This window comes from Lasioglossum baleicum, chromosome 11, assembly GCF_051020765.1.
Source record: "Lasioglossum baleicum chromosome 11, iyLasBale1, whole genome shotgun sequence".
NCBI classification, from domain to species: Eukaryota; Metazoa; Arthropoda; class Insecta; order Hymenoptera; family Halictidae; genus Lasioglossum; species Lasioglossum baleicum.
Window position 1 is genome coordinate 11,210,765 of NC_134939.1, and position 24,801 is coordinate 11,235,565.

Below are 24,801 nucleotides of genomic sequence, written 5' to 3' on the forward strand. Positions count from 1 at the left end.
TTTTTTGTTGATTTCTTGTAGAATTTTCTACTCTATGGTATAGTTTTGTCTAGTATTACAATATAGAATGTTCATTCGGAACAATAGTTTAAACCAGGGGTCGGCAAATTTTTTTTGGAAGGGCCAGATCGTTTAATTTTTAGGCTCGCCGGGCGAAAAAGTAGCCAACTCGAAGATACTATTGTATCTTTACTATATATATTAATATTTATTACACATTTATTACATAATATTTATCTATATAAATTGATTTATTCCGAATTTTTTTGAAGATTAAAAAACTTCACTTAAAAGTTTTACATTTATTTTTTGATTATATTGAAATTATACAGATGCTTCCATCAGAAATTATTCAATAAATTTCTTTATTTAATCGAGTGTTATTATAATAATTGTAAAAATCTAAATAAGATCAGTTTTGTAATTTTTATAAAACAACGTATTTGGTTGGCAAGAAAGTAATTTCGGCATTTTAAGGTGAAATAAAACCCAATTTTTCTATTGAAGCAATGAAGTTCAATCAGTACAATATTTTCCATTTTGTTCGATGATCTTTTGCCATCTTATCTGATAGCTTCATAATTAATTGGCCTGCAGGCCGTAATTTGCCGACACCTGGTTTAAACGAACAAATTGCCTAGTTAAACAAATAAAACGTCAGCTCAGCATACGAAATAAGAATGTGCTCGTTATTGCTTATGTAGCCCATCAGCATCAAACGGATCGCGAGAAGATCTTTTAGAGCAACCCAATAATTTCTCAGCTGCAAATAAAAAGCAGTCGCTTGAGTAATAAGGGGGAGATTAGGGGTCGTTCTGATCGATCACACTGCAGAAACGAGAAGGCCAAGGTCAGGCGCGCGCGATCGGAAATTCAGAATAATTATCTTTAAACGAATATATAGCCTTTCATTCGGCCTGTCCGCGTGGGTTGCTCTAACGCTCGTATAGCATGAACAATGCGACTGAACTATATCATGACGCGTGTATGGGAATGGGAGGGAAGGGGGGCACGGTCGAAACTCTAGCCATTTGTCTTGACCTCCGTCAATGAAAGTTGCTAGGGGCTGTTCAGAGCCAAAATCTCTGTGTAGTTGGCATTCGGTCTCTTTCACCCGCGAACTGAATGTCCAAAGAGCTTTCTGGTATATTACGTCAATTCAGCCGAGTTACACCGACATCCATAAGGATAGAACTTGTCGAAGATCTTCGGATAAATGTGGTCTTCGGAAACATCGACTTGTTAATACTTCGCTGGAGATATTATAGTGATGCATCGGCGACGTAACTTTCGAACTGGAGGTAAATGTGCTGTGACAAATAGACCGTCGCAGTTTTATAAACATTTTCTGTACCGGTGGCGAAACACTGGAGACAAGTAGACGTCTTTTTCTTCTCTAACAATTTGAAAAACTTACACCTACTCACTTCTCACGTAGGTGTATCGAATCGAATGAACATACAATTTTATTATACAAGTCTCTACTATAATTTGAAGAATAATGTTAGAAGGATACTATTTTATGGTAGTTTTCTTCTTTCCGTTCGGTTCTCCCGATTCGTGTAAAATGTAAACGAAAGACAGTAATCATTAGACAGCGGATTTGATGCATTCATGACAAGGTGCCATTCGAAACGATAAAAACATTAAGTTAATTAAAAAATTTTCTTAAATTTATTTTGAATGAAGATTCGCTGTCTAGTCATCATTTTTGTAAAGTTGAATTCGTTTAAAAATTATGTACGGAATAGAAATTCACCCCCCCCCCCCCAGAACTATTTGCAAGATTGATCGATGAGCGGCGATGAATACTTGATCGCCAGAAGGTAATTTAAACTTTTACGATATAAATGTTAAACAGAAAATCAAATTTTTTCAGTTATATATATTTCTAGTCTGCGGTATATTTACGAGTTAAGCCGTGTATGTTGACAAACAGTTATTTTTACATTTGATGTTGGAGCTGATGCAATTTTGTCAGGAAAATTTTCGAGAAATGCACATCTAATTCGTAGTCAAGTTCCCGCTCTAGAAAATCTGAAGAAAAAACGAAAAGTGGAAAGAAGCAGAACGATTGAACGGAACAGCGAGATTGTAGATTCTGTAATGAACGGTCGCAGAAAAGGTTCCCAGTGAAAGTTAATTAGTTCGAAACGGTGCCGGGATTGTTCGAGCATCGCAGCGACGAAATTGTTCGTAATTGTCGCGGAGTTTCTTCGACGACAGCCAAGAAAATCGACGCGACGGAAAAAAAGGAGGAGGAAGCCGGCTTCACCGGAAGTTTACCGAAGCTAGTCCCTCGATCCCGTTCGGCCACTCCGCTCTTCTCCGTAAGTTCCACGCTGCCGCAATTTCGAAAGTTACGTCGTTTTTCACCCTTCAGCCGACGGAAGTTTCGGACGAGGGGGATGGAGACAGTCGCGTCACGAAAACCTCATTACCACGCTCACCCTGTCGATTCGAGCAGTATCAATCGATCAGGCTCATGCGACCTTCGAAGCTGTCGATCCAACTTCTTTATAAAAAACAATTTTAGATATCGAGCTAAAATTTACATTCCACGAATAAAATTACAAAATATACTACTGTACATTTATAGTCGACTATTCCCAAAGTTGGTCTAACAAAGTTGAATACTTGATTAAGTGTTTAATCAATGATGAATATTTAATAAAATGAAAAGAAATCATATAGAATGGAATTACTGTAGGTCGAAGACATGTTTAATTTTTAAGAATTTACTCAGTCTCGTTAATTTATCTCGAATTTAATCGCTCGTAGCAAGTTCAATATTAATTTGACCGAATAAAATTGAATAATTGATTAAATGTTTAATCAATGATGAATGTTCAATGAGGTATTATATCAATTTTATACCCGTAAAATGAAAAGAAATCATATAGAATGGAATTAGTCTTGGTCGGAGGACATGTTTAATTTTTAAGAATTTACTCAGCGCAGTGTTAATTTGATGGCTTGTATTTAGCAGGTTCAATATTAATTATTGCTTGTTCTACTTTGTGTATGTTCTCAACACATGTACGAGACAATACATCAAAGTCCACTAAAAATATCGTAAAGTCGTCCAAGCAGGTCTCTCATCTGCCGCCGGTGAGTTTATCGAAGGGTGGTTCTGGTTCTGGCGGGGTGCAGACAATCCCGGGTGACATTGAACTGGTGTTTGCGTCTGTCTCGTCTAGTTCGGATGGTAATGGAGATTTATGGGGCTGGTGGTACTCACTTGAAAGGGAAGCCAGAGGATGAGGAAGGCGCCGACCGTGACAGCCAACGTTTGACCGTAACGTGGCAACGCCAAGGTCTGCGTTTGATGCCTGAACGACAGCTCTACCGTGTAAATTGCACGTGCGTGTGCACGCGCCACCAGGTAGACGTACATGTAGCAGGCGATAAGTACAAGGGCGCTGGGCGCCCATACCGCCACCACGAGGAACACCCTAACTGGGGGTAACACGGCTGTCCCGAATCTGCAGCTTTCACTGTAACAGAAAACGAATCGGTTTGACTCGTTAGCCGGCTGTATTGTGTAACCCCGTCGCGATTCGACTTCCGTCTAATTAATTTGAACCTTTGTGACCGGTTCAATGGCGTCGCTCAACCCCGACGTAACCTCGGAGCATTCGTGGCAGAGTTTGCGTAAATATTTCCCGGGATTGCAATGTACTGGGCGTTGCATAACGGGTGCGCTTATGCAGTTACTCGGTTCCTTATTAAAACCGGAAATGTCTATGTAACTCCTGTATATGTACTGTAATCAATGCAGACTATTTTTATTTAAATTATCACGTGTCATCCCATTCTTATTTATTCGAATTTTTCACGCTGTTCGAATAAAAATATTTTTCCTTGAATCACACCAAAGACTGAAATATAATATTTGCCTCGTAGGTACTGCTCGACTGCGAATAACAAGGGCCAGGAGGGTGAATATAATCAAGATGGAAAAGAACTTCTTACACTCGATGGTGCTCGAGAAATTGTTGGCCAAGTGGAGAATATTAAAGAGTGATTTAACTTGAGTACTTTACGAGGAGACAGAACTATTGATCTGATCCTGACGAAATGGTGAGGTACGAAGTTTCTTCAAGCGATTTTCAAACGAATGTATTTTTTAAATGATTTTAAAACGCTGTTTATAAAATATACATTTACACTTCGTTCTCGTCATCTAGGACATATAATTCTTTCTCGTTCTTGCTTACTTGGTGCATTCACAGGACTTCGTTCCGAGAATATATTTTTCAAGATGACACCCACGACTTCCCAGGAATGACCGAGCTGACCTCAGGGTTCCGCAAATAAAATACTATTTTGTTTACAGTTGTAGAATCCAGGCAAGAGAGGTAAAACCCACGGAAAAAATGTACGTTTTTCATGTAATGGCATATCATTGTGTGCCTGTTTTATAAATAGACAGCGGATCTTTATGCAGAAATAAACATTTTCTACCGGAATTGCAACAAACTGGAGTGAAATGGAAATGTATTTCCTTTCTTAATGTGTTTGAAAATTTTTTTAATTATCCGCTGTCTATTTATAAACTACTAACCAGACATGCGATTTTTTAAATATTTCTTCCTATTCTTAGTTTGACGTCCCAATATTCCTACGATGTTTACATTTAATATTTTTAGCCATGAAAATCAATGACATAAATTCTCTATTACAAATGTACAAAAAGATTTGTGGTACTTGCACATCATAGACTATTTACTTGTGAATGTTGTTTGTTTCTGTAACGCATGACATTTTCGAGAACCTCGCAGAAATTCGCCAGGGGAGCAGGATCTCTCGCAGTAAATCGTCGAGGGGTTTATCAAGTATAAAATTTGCATTGATGAATTTTGTCGTGTGGCCAACGGGGTTCGTAAAATGGCCACCACTTTGTAGGCGACACCGTGGAGAGTGATCCTGTCCCCGGCTGGTCTCCTTCGGCAAACAATGAAGTTATATAAACGGGACAAATCAGTCCGTTGTCCAATGCCCGATGAATACAAAGGACAGGTTGTTTGTTGCATCGATGGCGACGTGAACACGTGCCAAGGTCGACCCTATGGTGCCGGTGTATCGATCACTTTCACGCAATCTGTATTCGAACCTGTAACTTTTACTGTGCCTAAGTTTCTCCTCCCTGCTTAATGCCAGATGCTGCCCCGTAATATGCGACGGGATTACATGATACCGATATTATACTGAATCGTGGAAATGTCGGCGAAACCATTAGTTAGCGTAGCAACTAGGAATGGGATCAAGTTCAATATGTACTCGCGAATCCGAGTCAATTTCAGTAACCAAACTTCATTTCATGGGTTTTGATTACTACTTAGAAGCAATAATGTTTCAATGATTATATTTGAAAAGTATTCATTTTATACAAACTGACATTGAACCTCGGAATGAGTACTTACAAGTTTCGAAAAGATACTTATAAGTACTTCTATGTTGAAAGGAATCGAATCTTTCACAAATAGTACCCGAATCTTGGAAATCAGAACTGCATAGTAGGTTTTAAGCACTTTCTTTATTAAATTCGTAACTATTTAAGAATAATATTTCCGATAGAGATTATTTATGCATTAGAGGACAACATAATTGATTTTAAACGTAAGAAAAATAATGATTAGAAAAAATCAGAGAATTTCCGGTACGATATTCATAAAAGTTGCGAATCTGTTCGACCAAGATTCGAATATACTTGCAAGTATTATTTACGTTTACCAAAGTACTTCTAAAAGGTTCGAAACTGTCTGGTATAGGTTCGAGTATACTTAGGAGTACTATTTCTGTTTTTCGAAGTACTTGTACAGAGTTCGAATTCAATCGATCAAAGTTCGAACCTGTTTGCGAGGTACTTGATCCCATCCCTAGTTGCAACCATAGTACTCGCCATTTATGCGCTTTGGATTCAATTGTAACTGCGGCCGTGCGAGAAACACCGAGGCGGAGAATGTTCCATTTACATTCTGTAAATAGTTCAACACCTTTCTGTGTAATTATTTATTTTAAAATGTTTCACTTCTATACTTAATAAAGTAATTAGAACGTTATGAGAACAAAGTAGCTACCAGATGGTGTTTGTCCTAAAAATTGGCGAATATTCAAATTTCGACATTGAACACGTTGGAAGAATATATGAAAAAAATGAACACAAACTCTTAAAACGTGCCAGTTAATATCCCTAGCGCGTGCATTCATCAAACTTCAATCACAGAATTCTGTTTTATACAAAATCACCATGAACTGTGTCCATTATTCAGGTGAAGGTAACAAATATTTCCTCTGCGAAGGATTATTTCTATATTTCAAGTTTAATAGAAGAAGACACGTGTCCGAATAACGTCAGAGGAGCTTCCCACTTGTTTTAGTATTTTCGGCAAGGTGAAAACTGTTTGATACTGCCTCGAACAATGAAATAGTTATGTGCACGGTAGCGCAGTTTTTCCCGGAGTAAAGTCCGTGACACAAAGGAGTGTTTAGCGAACGGGGGGAAAAAAATGTTTGTGTGGTTCAACGTTAGATTTGTTTTGCTCTCGCGGCGCGTGTATTTGAGAAACGTGAGGGAACGAAACGTGGACGGGACGAGTTCTCAATGGAGAACGCGTGACTGCGGAAGTACAAGAGCAGTCTGCCACCCTTGTTTGGGGAACGTGACTGCTGGTTAATTTGATTTCAGCAATTTTCGGAATGTTTGTCGAACATAGATCCTCGAGGAGGAACGCGAATAAATCTGTTCGACACTTTCGATTGCTGCAATTTACCAGGTAATTGTTGTCTGTGATTTCAAATCATTACTTGAACGTGATGTTCTTCGTTCATAAAGCCAGATTAGCTACTTTCTGTGCCCAGAATCTTTTGTTATAAGATAAATGTCTTCGAATATACTATTTCCCTTGCACAAGTACAATATGTATCTGATAGGTAGACGACGGCGCATTTTATGCTTTTATGATAAAAGTGAGTAGGCGTAAATTAATGTAATATGAAACAGTAAACACATTAGAAGAATTTAAAAATACTGTTACATTATTTCCAACCTATTAAACATATTGAGAAAGAAAGTCAATATCTATTTCACTCCAATTTGTTGCAATTCAGGTAGAACAGTTTTATTTTACATAAAGAATCTTGATAATGAATAAAAATAAAAATAAAAATGTTTCGCATTGATTGTTGGAAGCAAGTATAACATAAAAATTGATTTAATCCCTTAATGACTGTGTTATATTAAAAGCATCGTTACAACATTCTTGAATTTTTTATATTTCACCCAATCAATTTCTTCATGAATGCATAAAGATCCGCAGTCCATTTATAACAAACGTTTGTGGAATCATAAAGTAGCTATCGCACATTGTTTGCTCTAACTAGTATTATCAAGGGTCTTTCTTTTGTTTGTTCTATTCTGGTGTCTTTTTATTTTCTGTCCCAACGAGTTGTTCTAAATAATCAACCCGATTTATTTATAGTTTTTCGCTAATACAATCTTGTCATAGGGGTCTCGTCCTCAATAGAGCCTTTTTCAGCCCTGTTGATTCTGATTGCAAAAAAGGTTTATAAAATAAGGGACGAATAAATAAGGGTCGATAATGTTAATAATAACGGTAACTGACCTGTGCGGTTGCGTTTCGCCAACAGCTTTCGCGTAGATCAAAGGCGAGAGGCCGACAGCGATCGCATAGATCCAGAACACGGCGATGTACTTCTCGATGCTGCTGTGGGTGATGATGTTCTTGTACCTGAGCGGTTGCGCAAGCGATGTCAGTCGATCGACAGCGATCGCAACCGTGACCAACACGCTGACGCTGCACAAAGCGATCACGATGCAATACGGAATGATGCACAACGTGGATACACCATTCTCGGGCAGTCCTGACAGCTCCAGCTTCATTCCGAAGGGCATGAACACTCCAACCTTCCAAAAATTTCATCGATCGTAAAGGGACTGCGCATTTTATGGAAAAAATGAATACACTCAGTAAAATAAGTCTCCGTATACCCTTTAAAACAGAATGACTTTTTTATAATTGTACCAAACTATCTGATTATTTGTGAGCAATTAGAAGAATCGGTTTACTAGATGATGCGCAAAAAAGATTTCCAAAAATTACAATTGATCAGGTTACATGCAAAAATAAAAAAGGATTTTTTAAAACTTTTTTATTTGGGTCTCTAATGAAAATTTCAAATATATGTTTTGTAGATCTGTGTTAGTTATACACATGCTGAAAATTTCATCGAAATCGGTTGACGCAGGAAAAAACGACACGCATCGAAAGATGTACGATTCTGTGGATTTAATAAAACTACGATTTTCACACAATTTTTAACCGCTTGTATTTCGATGAAATTTTCAGCAGGTGTGTGTAACTACTATAAATCTACAAAACATATATTTAAAATTTTTATGAAGGTCCCAAATAAAAAAGTTTTAAAAAGTGCCTTTTTTATTTTTGCTTACAACCTTGTAAATTGTAATTTTTAGAACATATTTTTTGCACATCATTCAGTAAACCAATGCTTCTAATTGCTTACGAAACATCAGGTCCTTTGGTATAATCATAAAAAAGTTATTCTGTTTTAAAGGGTGTACGTGAAACATGGAACGGTAAAAGCATCAGAAGAATGTCCAGATACTCTACCACATTATTATCAACTATTATAATTAAAATCATTTTGCAACGAAATAACTTTCCATTTAATTCCGGCTCCTTGCAATTAATGTTGGTAACTTTTATTTCATCAGAAAAGATATTAAAAATAAATCCGTGAGTAAAGTACTGAAGTGTAGTGGTAGTGGTTTGCTAATGTTTCAGCATGTTTGAGCGCAACGTAATGGCAAGAGTTATGTCCGAGGTCCACTTAGGCACTTAGGTCCACGAAGGGCATCTTGCCCTTTTTCGTTGGGCAGAGTTTCCGTGCAACGTGGAACGAGCAACGGACAGGAAGCGAACCCGCAGGAAATGAAAGCTTTATCGCGTTTCATAACTACCGATGCAACCTATTGTGAAATTAAACCGGATAGGTGTTCGCAACGGTATTAGAAATGAAGGTCAGTCCGCATTGCGTAAGTGTCAGGTTATTAGAGGCTTCAAACAATCGAATTATTTTCTCTTTGTGCTTTTTCATAGTGCCTTGTCTTTGTTCTGGTGATACTGTCAAGTCAAAGTGACTGGTTTCTCATTTATAAGTCAATGACTGCTTTTATTGCGGCTTCGATTGATCTTGGTCTTCATTATTAAGAGGGTCTGGTTAAATTAGTACAATATTTCCGACTGCACAAAAAATGCATCTACTTTCTTCAATAATTAATGAATACCGTTCTTAAAAATACCTAACAACAGTATTTGATCAGAGGAAAAATTAACAATGGGGAAGTGATGTGCAAATTAGTTGTATTAGGAGGATAAAGATATGATATATCTGTAGGACAGGGGTATTAAGGGCGATTTATATTTGAAGAATCCTCGTGCCTCGTTCTTTTGTCACAGTGTTCAGCTGACTAATTAAAATAGTGGATTAATCTCCGGGAACAATGAGCCTCTTCAGTGTCAATGCCTCCTTTCGGTCTGACAAAGCTGATTGTAACGCTGACGGAATTGATGCTTTTCATGGGCATTAGCGCGCTAAAATTCGGTTGGCGAATATCGATTTATTCCCCGCGCATATAAGCGGATATCATGATTTCATTCTGATAATTTCTCCGCGATTACACAGATCGCCGAGTGAAAGCAAATAATTCTCTCTCCACCATCGATCCCGTTCCACCATCCTTCGTCGAGTATCATTGGCGAATCTTTCGCGTCGTTCGCAAACATTTTTAATAGCCATTAAGTTCGATCACGCTCTCCCTAAAATCATTTCAACTCGACGCGACGACACGAAATCCGCTAATGAAATGAACCTCTCTCTCTCTTCCGTTGAAACGATTATAAAGTTTGATTTCGATTCAATTGTGAGGTCAGTGTTCACACTAGTTGCGCAATTATATAACTCGTCAGAGGGGAATGCAAAATCTCATTCGCACGTGAATTCGAAACGGAACGAGTATGAAATCCCCTGCTGTCATCTCGTTGTGCTAATTATGCTAATGACGATTTACTTTTAGAAGGCAGCCACGCATGAACTTCGATAAGCTCGGAAAACAATTTTCAAAGTCGCATGAAAATGTTACCTCTTTCTCGCGGAATTCCATAAACGAGCGACATCATATATTCATTTATTGTGTACGCATCTCAAAAAACTCGTTTATTCGATGGAAAACAATCGAGTTCTAACAATTGAATTATTTAGAGTATATACAAATTGCGTTGCACGTATTTTTTAGTGATACTTGCTCCGAAATAGATTTCGCCCTTTTTTCTGTGACCTCGGCCCTGTTGCACCTGATGCAATTCGATAAAAAATGTTTCTTTGTTTGCACTCTCTTCTATCTGGATAACTTTCGTAGAAAAAACATTTTGTTTAGACGTACGTCATTTTTTCATATTTTCTGTAATGTGGATTTCTATTTATACATGTTTGAACAGATCTCAATTTTATGCATTTTCCACAAAAATGAATAGGTGTAATTTGAAACAGTGAAAACATTTAAAAAATTTAAAAATATTGTTATACTATTTTCAACCTGTTAAATGTATTAAGAAAGAAAATAAATTTCTATGTCACTCCAGTTTGTTACAAATCAGGTACAAAATTTTTATTTCGCACGGAGGTATTATTACCGTTTCCGGCATTCATATAAATGAGTATTAAAACATGTGCCAGGTCTGAAGGGGTTGGAAACAATCTAGACCACTCTGTAAATAATTGAACGTTGCTAATTAGCATCGAAACAATTAATTAATTTTAATTCCTTGTTGCCCGGAAACACAGCCTACACATTGCAAAATATTCAGAGTGATTAACCTTCACTGCGTATAGGCGTGTAAAAGCACTCCAGGCTAATAAAAACATACATGAAAACTTGGTGAGTGGAAAATTTCAACAAAAATAGAAGTTATTAAATTTACTTGTTTATCTGTAGAGGGTTTTTATATATTGAAGTAAATTTTTTTGAATCTTTACTGTCATGAGAGTCAACAAAATTTCACAAATACGGCAGTTAACCTTTTTTTTTTACATTTTGCAATGAAAACATGCAGGGGTGTGATTACACCCTGGGAGTGTAATCTCGATAATACAAAATCCCATTTCTCGATAATACAAAAATGGGGTTTTTCAGCAATCAAACCGCTAGATAAAAGATCGATCTAGGGCGCCATCGCCCTTAAAAGTCCTATTTTTGCGTTTGCGAGGCGTAATTTGCATTTTATCTAACGTTTTTCACTATTGAAAAACCCACTTTCGTATTATCAATAAATGAGAACGCGAATCCCGCACCCTTGCAATTCTGGAAGAAGGAGTGTACCCCTTAACGGTAGGCCTCGTAGAGACTAGAACATTTCGACGAACTTCGCCGCGAACCGCGCATTTCGACGAACGTTTTGACGAATGGCGATCGGAACGGATTTGTGTTATTTCCAGATTTTCTTGCGAACAACTATGGGAGCTGCAGCGGCGTATACTACACAAAGAAATACAGAAAATGTTGGCAGTTTATTGAGTTGTAATGTTCAGGTCTGTACGAAGTATTTTAAGGACAGATTCGATTCGAGATCTGATCGAGATTCGAGATTCGAGATTAAATGACTTGAAGATTCGCGATTAAATGACTTGAATTTTTGGAGATGTTGCAACATGATGAATTTTCGTCCTTATATGATTCTACGATACATATTCTGAATAAAAACGGAAGGGTGAAGTTCCGATCGCCATTCGTCGAAATGTTCGTCGGAATGCGCGTTTCGCGCGGCGCAGTTCGTCGAAATGTTCTACTCTGTACAAGGCCTTAGAATATATGCACGCAGAATGGAATTCTGGAATGGAATGAAATTCGAACAATTAGCAAGAACATCGTTCAATTAATTTCCGAGCTGTCAGACAGAAGTGGTACACGAGGAATTTCAACATGGATTGTTGAACTCAAATTGCGAGTACACGAGGAATTTTCAACACGGATTGCTGAACGCAAATTGCGAGTATCCGAGGTACTACCCGGTTATTGACACAAGGATCGGAGGGGTTGATGGACGGCGAGCTGTTCGTGTATTTCCTTTGCGCTTTAAAGCTTACCCCGAAGTCACTGACGGCCAAAGAGACCAGCAGGTAATTGGATGCAGTCCGCAACCTCTTGTACCGATAGAAAGCGGCCAGGATAATGGAGTTGCCGGAGACGGTGATCGGCGATAAAATGCAGACTATTGACACCGCCAAAACCACCGAGACGGGGTTGACGTCGAGCCGCGTATCGATCTTGGTCACGGTCGGTATCAGTGCGGCCGTCAATTCCCCGGGAACGGTGGACGGCAGCGAATCCGTCGCGGGCGTTGACATTGTAATTTACAAGCTGGTTCCGCAGGCGTTCTCAGGGCGGTTGCACCGCGGCTTTGCACCTCGTCTTCAAGTTAGATTCTGCTCGTAAACGTGCCCCTCGTAGGACGACATGACGCATAGCCGGCCGACAAGCTACAATCTCGCCGAGGACGAGGAAGTTAATCGATCGACGCGTGGTTAACACTCGATCGGTGATCCTTGTATTTATTCTTCCCGTACGAATGGTCTGTAATCGAAACAGATCAGGGATTGATTAGTATTTACATGTTTAATTTCAGTTCAGTTCTGGAACTGACTTACGAACAACTTTATCACGCGAATCAGTTCTGGAACTGACAAACGGACCTAGCGATTTGCGCTCGTAATGTTTGACAAAAACATGTATTTATTTCATAGAAGTATTTCCAGAGAGGCAATATTTAGATTTCACAAAAAAATTGTATAAATCCTCGTTGGGGCGAGTTTTAGATCATCAAAAAAAATTGAAAGTGTTAAAGGGGTAGTTCCAAGATTGCAAGGGTGCGGGACGCGCCTTCTCATTTCTCGATAAAGATGGGGGTTTTCAGTAGTCAAGTAAAGTAATCCTTCTAACGTCTCAAAAAAAACTCGAGCTGTTTGGTCCAATTTTGAAAAAGTTATTCGTTTTTGGAAGGTGTACGAATACTTTGTACGCCCACTGTACTACGTGCTGTCGAATAATGCGAATTACGCCTCTTAAACGTAAAACTAGGACTTTTGAGGGCGATCGCGGGCCAGATTGATCTTTTATTTAGCGCTTTTGACTATTGAAATACCTCATCTTTGCATTATCGAGAAATGAGAAGGCGCATCCCGCACCCTTGCAATCCTGGAAACGAGAGTCTGCCCCCTTATATCCGTGGTTGCCAGGGAAAACGCCGCATGCCACAATTTAAAAAAATTTCAGTTTATGCATTAATTGAGATTTGTAGTATAGGATTTACATGTTTATCAGAAAAAAATTATGAAAATAAATTCGAAAGGCTTAAAATATCCTATGGCAAAGCGTTAGTGATCAAAACTTTAAACTGCAATATCTTGGAAAGTGAAATTATGTGACATGCGGCGTTCTTCCTGACGACCACAGACATAAGGGTCGAGAATTTGGTTAAACTTTCTACCTCTCTCTTACTCTCTACTCTCTTTCTTTCAGTATTCCCAAAGCTTGTCAAGCTGTGCATTCATTGTCAGCTTTTTACAAACCTTGCTCGCTCCAGTAGCTCGCCGATGCCATAGTACATAGATTTAACGGACGGCCTGCAGCGCGTCCACTGTTTGAAATCGCGATTTAAGACCGTGGCGTTAAATTCCTTCGAAATCACCATCAATTCACGACGCGGGCGAGGCGCATCCCTGGATGGTACCCGGAAATTAGACGATTTCGGCGACGATCCCAACCTTGGCCCGGTTCCTCTCTATTCGTTCGTTCGGCAGTCGAGCGACGCTGCTTCACCTTTCCAGCTACAAACTCTATCTGAAACAAACATCCTCTCTTGTGATTACCTGCCTTTACGACGAGACGCGGTTTTTAGCATTCGGTAAATCAAAGATCCGCGCGATTAAGCGCAACAGCTGTGCACACACACGGCGTTTAGCGAGGTGCCCGCACACGTTCAGTCGGCGATGTGTTTGCAGATCATCTAATTGCACCGCATGCGATAAATCTCGTGTGCCCGATCATAAATATTACTCAACGGTTACGTTTCATTGATTGTTACGACCGCCATTCGCCTCGTAATGCAGAAATTTCACGTGGGCGTGTGTGCATCGGTCCTCGTTTCGCAAACAAGCTGCACACTATAGCATTCGTACGAGCACGTTACCCGTCAGTGCATTAATTATGTATGCGGGCGTTGGGAATTAAATATTCTATCGCGTGTCATGCATAAGTACTAAAGATCGAGAAGGGGGTGTCCGGTGATGAAATTTTTGCAGAAACGCGCTCATTGATTGTTATCAAACAATGTATAATTAAGGGTAGGTACAATGAAAGGGAGGCCAGTAAAATGTTGAATGTAAATGGTTTCGATAGCGTTATTAAACTTCAAAATACTAAATCACTTTCCTTTCGATATCCATTTCGAACGGAGCACATATTCTGGTGCTTGCTGCGGATGTTCGTAGGATTTTTCAATTTGTATCGTACGTAAGCTGAAACATTCAGCGGGAACCATTAGTAATTCTATCCCTTCCGATCTCACAGAGGTGTTATTGATCTTGCAGGATCCGTTGCAGCGCACGAAAATTAGAATAGCGAGTGAAACTAAACCGAAGTAACGCGTGCTGCTTAACAAACGAACATCTACGTAACAAAATTCTGTTCGACACTTTCTCCGTGTAAAACATGTTCTCGGTGGCATAAACTAACGAAATATATTCTTCAAAATTTTCATTAGATACACAACCCATGTGTACCGTGTTCTACCAGCACCAATGTCATCAACATTTCTATTACACGTCGTATAGTATAGTAATCCTTGTAGGATCTTGGAAAGAATCCTGTCATTTCGTCCACGTTTGTAAGAGTTATACAAACTTATTAAGTAGACCAGCGCTCAGATTTACTTACTCGAAATAGAATATTTCTTAAAATTGTGCACCAACTAAAATGGCTATGGGAGGACCTAAACCAATAATCTACGAATCTAATCATCGACATTTGTCCAGCTAGAGGCTGCCATTACCATTAATTCGTAAACGTGGGTCGCGCACGAGTTCGCAACAGCGTAAATTCGGCACGGCCGCGTATCTTCTGACAAATTATCTGTCATCTGGTATTTTACGCTGGTCCCGCCCCCGATAATGAACCCCTAAGCTCTGGCGTGCTGTATGCGAAGGTTGATCTCCATACAACAGGCTCTGAAGCCGTCAAAGAAACCGTGGACCATTGCACGAGGGAAAAACGGGGGTTATAGGGGGCGGGGTTAGTTTATATTCACCCGCACGTCTTCCATTATCTCGAATTTGCAATTCGGATGCGGCCGGTGTTAAAGCTTCCGAGAGACAAATGACCGGTGGCAGGGTTAACCGTTCTTGGCCGGCATGAAGCGTTTCGAGCTTATCAAAATCAACGGAGCCTCTGCTTTCTCGCCGGTTTACCTACCGGTTTCCATACCGGCCGCCATTTAATTAATTCCGTCCCCGCGAAAACGCATTTCGCGACCCAGGTCGCCGTGTTTTACCCGCCCTGTCCCTCCATTATCTGGTTTCAGCCCCGGGACAACGGCATCGGGACATTGTAATTAAGGCCCGCCATTTTGACAGGATTTCAGCTACGGTGTGCACGCCAGTCGAATCGCCGTCGGCCGCGTCCGGATACGGAAAATGACACCGCTAATCCAACTCCCCTGATTCCGCGATAACCGGATGAATTGTTAATTCGAGACATATTATTTCGAGATACCGGTGAATAAATAAATGAGTATTAACAGCTGGGGACGTCGCGTTTGCAACGAATTCGCGGACGCTGTAATTGTTGCTCGAAATTTGGCGGCTCGGCTTGCGTTTTGGTGTTTCTGATTGCTGGAGGCGTGTTAATTAGCGTCGAATCGAAATCAGATGGAATTGCGAATTTGGCCCAGTTTTCAATCCACTCAGAATTAAATTGTTTCTGTACATATAAACGATTAAAAGAGTAAAGATCGATATCTCAACAAGATTCAACAATTTCAAGTGGGATGAAATTACGAGTTATATGTTATATAGAGTGATTTTTATCATTTTTTTCACGCATGGCAAGATAAGTTCAGCTTGCAGCCGGTTGATCGGAAGCTCGGTTAATGATCGGAACGGTTCTTCCGCTCGTTTTCGCGAAACGTTCAGCAAGATGGATCCAGGATCTAGAATCGCCCCACTCATCAATCCCGCTTGAAAATAGCAAATCGCGCGAAATAAACGAATCGATCAGGCTCACGGCTTTAGGAGATGAAAGACTCTTTCGATCTTCCGAGAAAAATGAAAGGTAACACTTGCACTCTTGCAGAGATGCGATTCTGCGATTAGTGTCTGCGGAACGGAACGTCGGATCAGCTGCTAATACATTGTAATTAGTCTTTGATGAAATTACATTTTGCTCTCATCTTAATTCGTCCTCATCTGACGTTATCACTTTTGTCACTATCGAAGTCTAGTTGCAGGGTAATTTTTTCAGTTTGATAACGAGTACAGCTATCTTTGACAAAAACGAGCTCAAGTAAAGTCACTGATTAAAACAGACAAGATTTTCTTTCCCGTACTAATGCATCCAGAAAATTTCACTACTTTGAATTTTTTGATAAATCTTGAATAGATGCCGAGTTCCTATAGAAATATTCTCATTTATATTACATTAATTTAATACATATTAAACATCTCACTGTTTTAATGAAGTTGTAACGTGTAGTTTCTTCTATCCTGGAATTTTCTTGTGTCACGCAATAATCTAATAAAAGTACTTACATTGTAATTGCACTCACTTCGCGATCTTTTCATCGACGTGCAATTAATTTTCGAAACAATCGAACGAAAGTGGGAACGACAAGCATCGTGAAATTAACGAGAGACACTTAATAGAATATTTCTGTTCGTAACGTGGACACAATATACTTCTCAAGTAGTTCTCAAACGACTTTTCCGGAAGTGTGCACAACGCAGCCATTCGAGCTGATGGCTTTTTAACATCGTCATAAGATTGCTAATGCCCGCGTGTAGTTCTCAGACAATATTGAAAGGGACCCTGTGTTCCGACGAACGTTGTAACGTGCAGCCCTTTTCATCTTCTGGTCTTGTGATTATTTTTTACTCACCATCAGGAATATAACGTTTTTTACAGCGGATCTCTCCGCGCAAAATTTCTCCTTTCATCGCTGCGAATATTATTTTCATCCTGGGCTCAGTCAATTATCCGATCGAGTGAACTTCGCGCTTAGATATAAATAGGGACGCCATGGGGATTTTCTACGATAAGCTAGTCGAAGTCCGGTGTCTTCGCAATTCCAGGGAAATTTTCCGTTGCAATTTCTATTCAGCCTCCACCGAATCCCGCGTAAATCACTGCTAGCCTTAGAGCAATATTTAGAAATAATAATATCTAATGTTCTTCTCTGATACACATCGATCGGAAAAATATGCAAATATATAAATGTGTGCAAAATAAAAATTTTCTGCATCAATTGGAATAAGCAGAGAACAAATTTGTTTCGTTTTTTTACCACGCTTACATTAGTTTGCCGAGTTGTTGTTGTTGTATGCGTCAAATCTTGTAATCGAATTTTAAACCACTTCCCGATGAACTAGAGACTTGAAACTTTAAACATAGTTTAGAACTGGATAACAATGCAATATTAAAAAACAAATTTTAAAAAGAACTGTGGGTCTAGGAGAAAAAAATTGTTATATTAACCTCACACCTCGTCGCGCGACGGTCGGTAGTACGTCATCGCGTTCAGCGATCCCCACTCCGCGCGCCAGCGCTCCCTACTCCACTACGCGTTCCCACTCCGACTCATCCCCACTTGACTACTTGATTACGTCAATATAGTTTAGCGCTCCACGCTTTTATTTATAGTCACTAATGTCTAAAAAGACTATTTTCTCCTTTTTTTAGTGCATTTTAATATAAGCGTGGTTTTTAAAAAGATTTATTATATATTTTTTCAATGTTTCAAATATTAAGTGCATAACATCCACAATCTATTAAAAGCTGATTCGCAGAAATAATATCGACGAAAAAGTAAGTGTTCGCAACGCTAGAAGCAACACAAGTTATTGAGTTCATTAATGTCCGCGAACGAACAGTGACTGACACGAGCAATTGATTTCATTTGTCGGAGTCAAATACACACGTGCAAGCTAGCATTTGATTAACTCCAAATGTAATATTTATCCACCTCGTACAAACATAAATGTGGACTGTCAATATTATAGGTATTCATATAAACAACACGAAGTTATTTGTGAAGCTCCAATAAATTCTACAGCTGATACAGCTAATAATTATGTCGCTTTGATATATGCTCGTGAGAAAGAGTGCGAAATATTAAAGTTGAAGGTTGGCGTCTAAAATATCGTTCGCAAAAGTTCAAAATAAAAAAGTTGTCCAGCAGATGTTTTCGTTTTATCATTCTATTTTCAACGAATTCGTGGACACCTGTTTGACATATCCAACTATCTTCGACGATTGCTATTCACTGTTATTCATTCCATTTATATAAACTCATCAAAAATTTCATAGAATGATAGTATTTATCTAACCAGGCAAAATTCGTTTATTCCAATAATCCTTTTTAGCAAAATACCAATCGAGGATCCTATTTTAAGCCAAACACATTTTCCACGAAACGGAAATAAATAATTGCATACAATTTCAATGTTTCTCCGGCAACGCGTTGAAAAGCGCTTCAAAAAAATCTGCAATTTCGAATCGTTTTCAAAACAACGTTCCGCGAGTGAAATGTTCGTTCGTCAGGGTTTTCTGGTGGCTTCTTCCCGGTCTTTTTTCGGTCGACCAGGCAGAGAGAAGTCGCAGAGTCTGAAATTTAGTCAAAGGGGTCCAGACGGAACCAATCATCGGAACGGAAAACGAATTTCTCCGGCAGGAATGATTAACGGCACAACAGATTGGTGTCGGCGTGGTTCCTTTTTTTTCCTCTCCGATTTTATTTTTGATTCCAACCGGGAACCGTTTCGATTTCCGATATAACTGACGCTTGATTGGGGGACGCTGGATAATCAACTTTGAGATTGAACATCCAATCCTGCCACTCGCTCTGGATCCTGCCGACGGCTGTCCTTCTCTCTTCTTTTTTTTTTATTCGCATCAGATTCTCTTTTTCCGCGATTTAATTAAGCTGTTCGACGAGCGAGAATGAAGCCGCGATCACGTTCGTGGAAAATTCTGAAAATTCTAGTGGCAAGATGTCTGAGGAACGTGATCGATCATCGGGTCAACCGCAATGTGCCATTCTGTTTCTAGAAACGTGTTTCCCGGAAATTTAGTTTATCCATTCGTTGCTTCACAATCTTTTGTTGTTGTTTTCTGTGAGATTTCTTCGTTTGTGGCATTCTAGAGCAGAATCGTTCTCTACAACCTATTGATTACTTCTTTGTAGATTTTTAGGTGCTATCATATCAATTTTATAAATGCATTCTTCCAGCTTTTGGGTAAAAATGTCTATTTGAAAGCTTCAAGAGATCAATGCGCTTTTCATATGATTTAATATCGTTCGGTATCGATTGTAGGGCATGTTGGGATAAATCGATAAGCAGCTTCCGGCCAGTGACTCGAACAGAAACCATTTAAAAGGTAATATGTGTCCGTGGAGCGCCATATGGCGCTATCAGTTCTACATGAGAATATTCAATGTCGCCTTATGGCAGTGAATATTTGATCTACAGCGATCTAGATCAAAGATATATTTAACCTCCCGCAGGGTCCGCAGAGTTGGGAAAAAATTTTATTTAAATTTCGAACAAAGTGGGTTTTTCCACGTGGGTTTTAAACCCACTTTATTCGAAACGAGTCGTGTCTTTTTCTTTTTAATTAGCTCTGCAGACGTTTTATATCGTAGAGAACAGAATTTGTACATTCAATTCACATACCAGAGCAGAATTAGCTGAATTTCGTTCGCCGAATAAATCACCGTCGATGTTGCTTAACAGCAGAATTTATTCACGAGCGAGCATCGATTCGATATTAACGGTCGAACCTCAATATTCAATCGAAGTTTGACACGATGTCGTACACACCCACATATTCGCTTGTCAAATATTTCGGTGAACGTGGCCCTTGTCAAAAATGACTAGGACATTTCGCCAACGCTGCAGTTTTCATCAGTGTTATAGTGTAAGCGGTGCAGCTCTGCTGGAATAATTTTTCAAACAGTCACGTCCCATGCTCGAAAATCTTATCAGAGAGATGCTGCAGCCCGTGAAAGCTCAAAATTTTCGCTTTTTAGTAATATCTCGTATTATTAGACTAAAATTTGTGCGCTCGCAGTGGATAGAAGTCTGCATAAAATTATAAAAATTCAAACCTCAGTAATATATATTTATCGTAACTTTACATTTACTTAAAATTCCTGATTGAAGCGATATATTATTTGATATTAGTTTTAAAAAAAAGTACAAATGTTTTGAAGGAATTCAAATTTAATTCTTCAATTAATGGGTTTGATACAGTTTATACGAAACGAAAACCTTGATATATTAAATCTTTCTAATGTACTTAAAAAGTTTTGTGAAAATCGAAATACAGTTAGAATCTTGTTATATTAAATCGTTTTATCATACTGTGTTCCAAACTATCTGAGCATTTAAACAATTTAATGATTTCGGCGCCACAGCTTTCAAATAGACATTTACAGGAAAGTAAATTGTTGTATATTCCTGTATTTGATCGAACTTGTGGCGCCGAAATCATTAAATTGTATATTTGCACTATCTACGAGCGACATAAAGGAAAATTTATCTGAGCATTATCGTAAAAAATGCAATTGCATCTTCCTCCCATTTTACTAGAACTGAAAAGCTCATATGCAGAAATTGCGGTTCCAGTTTTTTAATTCCATTTTCACTGCTGCAAACTTTCCGGTCAGTATGGAACAAATTATTCCATTATTCTGGACCAAACGAGTCCAGAAGCTTTTTACAACTATCTTAATTTATTAATGCTAGAAAAAATATCCAGCTTTTGCAGATATTGTATACAATTATTTCGTCTTGTTAACACTGGTAAAAAATTTTTCAGCTTCTCTGGAAGCTGCCTACATTTATTTTGGCTTATCACAAAAAATTTTTAAGCGTCTGCAGCAACTGCTCACAATTATTTTGCCCGGGTAAAGGTAGATAAAAGTTTCCTCGTGCTCGAGCACGTAAACCATTGAGCGTCTCATAAAAATATGCGCTCCGATAATTGCATTGGTGAACTCGGCTCACGTACGGAAATTGTAATAAAATATTCATCAAACCTCTTACATCTCCGCGGGTTTGTTATTTCCGAAACGCGGAACACGTGCGACAAATGTTATCGGACTGTTGTAAAATGCGAAAAAGGTGGGAATGGTTTGCCCGATCGATTTATGACCTGTCGATCGTGAAGCGTGAAACACAGGCTCGAACAAACACGTTGCATCCGTCGGCTTTAATATGAGGTATTGGATTACCGACTGCATTTGCCGCGCGGATACAACTTTCGCGATATATTTATGCGCTTCGCGAATCATTCAGTGTATCAAAATGCCTTTGCTTGACCAATCCCTAGTGGAGCACCTAAGGAAAACAACTGAGAATACCAATTATGTTATTTTTAATCCCGTAAACAAATAAAAAGAATAATAAACTGTCTACGTCTACGTGATAATTAGACTGTGGTTTTTAATGCATTTATGAAGAAATTGGCTGGGTGAAATATAAAACAGTAAAGGATTAGAAAATTCTGGGTAAAAAATCTACTAACATGAATTTTTATTTTACTAACGCTGCACACAGTCGTTGCAAAACATTTTTATTTTGAATAAAGATCCGCAGTCTAGTGATAAGTATTGGGTTGGAAGAAAGAGTTTGAAGAATTTTTTTATTCAAGCAATGATCTTTAATGGATAAGATATTTTCCCTTTTGTTCGATGATTTTTCGCCAAAAAGAACAAATAAGAAACTATTTTATTGATGAAAGTTCATCGCTTGAATAAAGAAATTCGGTGTTAATCCACCTTAAAATACTGAAATTACTTTCTTGCAAAGCATTAGAACATTTTGTAATGTTCCTATCGGCGAAGACGTCGAGAGACATAGCCAAGCAATTATTCCCAATTAAACCCTTAAATGAGTGTCGACTTGATTTTTTTGATGGAATAATTTCTGCCAGGGCTAGCATACGATTTAAGGGGTGGCACGCAACGATGATGGACAATCTTTTACCAACATCGTTGTTAATGAGATTCTGTATTTTTAAAAAAGTAAATATCTGTGTGTTGTCGATGAAAACAGGTGTTTTGATGCAGCGTGCACTCTACGGCGAGGACAATTACCCTCGTTGCTTGCCGGAGCGATGATCGAGCGACGAGTGTGGTCTGCTCGAAACAAATTACGTTAAACGCGTTCATTGTTCCCGCCGCGAAATTGCACGGCGATCAGAGAGACAGACAGAGAGAGAGAGAGAGGGAGAGAGAGAGAGAGAGAGGGGGAGAGAGAGGGAGACGTTGTCGTTGACGTCGAGGATCGTCGGGAAATTCGACGATCCCCGCCGTCAGTGACGGAACAGCGGTAACGACAGGGAAATAACGTAATGCATATGCAATGGAGATTGTTCCTCGAATCTTGTTCCCGTCCGACGATACGATCCTCGATTTCCCTCCGTCAGGCAACAATTCCACGAAACGGAAATCTATGTCGCTATCCTCCGATTTTCGCTAGAAAATATGGCATTGCCAATGACGAAGCGCGGTGAGATCGTGGAGGGAAATTCGATCGTGATATTTCGCATGTTTACAATTTTTCGAACGCTATTTTTATACTATCGCAAACTGGAACGTGTTGCACGAAATATGGAAATTGTGTTCGTGCCACAATGGATAGGAATTCGTGGACAGGAAATATGAAGAGCTCTTTTATTTATTTTTTCGAATCGTTTGTTAATTTTGCAGGTGATATCCAGCGTGCACGGTGAGCGTTGAAGTTTTGTGGTGGTTTGAGAAAAAAGTGGAATGCTTACAGTTGTTTACTCGAAGCCTGAACTACGAACGAAGTTGCTTGGAATACGTGGGGCAGTGGTTGTAGGCCAAAGAAAGTCAACTAGTCCGTTATCAAAGTGAAACAAAGAGAGTTCACGCTTACAAATTGGAACGGAAAAAGTTCTTGTTCGAAGAAAAGTAGGATAGACGGTGTGGACATCGACCGAGAAGTCATAGGAGAAGTCTTGCTTCGCGGTAGAAGTAGCACGGAGTTGTTATTATTTGTATATTGTGGTCAAGTTCTTGATGTTACGATAAACAGTAGTCGAGGTCGAACATTTATCGGGCAATAGCATGAATAATTTACTGGTCGGACAAGTAGTGTAAGGCTGGCTTTGAATTGATACGTAGACAGGGCATTGTTCAAACGATTTCGGCTGACAAGTAGCACAGTAAGCCATTGATCAGGCTGGTAGTACAGGCAAGCTCTTGGACAGACCCGTGGCATAGATAGGTCATTGATCAGACAAATCTGTCAGCATTTTGGACAATAGACAGATAATTAATTACTAGACAGCGGACCTTTATACAAAATAAACGTTTCCTACTTGAATTGCAACAAACTGGAGTGAAACAAAAATTTATTTTCCTTCTTAATATACAGGGTGGGCGTTATAAACAGGTTACCTGAATAACTCGCTTGCTTTTGAAGATAGAAGAAAATGCATCAGACCAAATTTATATCGTATATATCAAGGAGCTCATAATCTGATGTTACTGATTTTTTTATAGGTGAAGACGTCAAGGAGATATGGAGGTCAACCCTGCTTTCTTAATGGAACGATAAGTATGGTTTTTTATTTAAGTTCTGGTACAGTGTTTCAAGGCGAATACAATGACCATGAAAATTATGGAGGTCATTCAAGGTCACTCAAAGTCAACTGCAATAAAAGATAAATTGTTACACCCACTCATTTTTGTTATAAATGCATAAAATCCGCTGTCTATGAAGAACTGATCAGCTATGTTCTCTTATTCTGATCTTTCTCAAAAGTCTACGAAAATGAACATTTTCAAACGAAACTTTAAGTTGCTATGAATAATGCCTAGTCCGTGCACGTATCAAGTCATCGTATTCCCCGTTCGGAATTCCTTGGAGATCGATCATCCTTGGAGAGCAATCGCGAAGACACTCTTCTGTTGATCGAAGCACGCGCGAGCTATAAATAATCATTGTTCCCGCGACTTCGACACTGTTGGAAGTGCGGCGAGAACAAACGCGAGGAGTCAATAAATGATATTGTCTGGAACGAACTTCCGGTGGGCAGAGCGGGAGATGGTGGGATTCGATATTACGTGCAAGTACCCGTTCGCGGGCGTCGCGACGCTCTCGGCCCGGTAACTTGTGGGATCCATTCGAAACGGGGCGGTGGATTTGAATAATCAATATCTTTCGCTACAGAAAATTCAGAATGCGGTGCGGCCGATAATCTGCCGCGCGGTATGCATTTACGGCGTTGCGGATGACAAAGGAAAATTTTATACGTCTCGGCGGATCGCGGAAATTGAAACTCTGCGCTCGGTTCGTGCGCGGGGAAAGAGATGAATTATAAGTTATCGTGGCGCGTTATGCTGACAGCGTTCATCCCGCTGTTCTTATTCGAAGCTGTTCCTCGTTTCCGCAACG

General features: G+C 39.3%; 1 protein-coding gene across 6 annotated transcripts in view; it reads right to left on the minus strand.

The window, feature by feature from the left end:
- LOC143213517 (uncharacterized) overlaps window positions 1-24,801 on the minus strand; it is a 108,594-nt gene that overhangs the window by 2,516 nt on the left and 81,277 nt on the right. For 4 of the 6 annotated variants that reach the window (XM_076433437.1, XM_076433440.1, XM_076433441.1 and 1 more), the window contains 4 exons: window positions 13,672-13,942; window positions 12,190-12,676; window positions 7,629-7,930; window positions 3,242-3,497 (listed from right to left, as the gene is read on the minus strand). In XM_076433437.1, coding sequence (XP_076289552.1) covers window positions 3,242-3,497; window positions 7,629-7,930; window positions 12,190-12,450 — 819 coding nt within the window. In that variant the 5' untranslated portion in view covers window positions 12,451-12,676; window positions 13,672-13,942. The remainder of the gene's footprint in view (window positions 1-3,241; window positions 3,498-7,628; window positions 7,931-12,189; window positions 12,677-13,671; window positions 13,943-24,801) is intronic. The other 2 variants (XM_076433442.1, XM_076433439.1) reach the window with 1 other exon arrangement.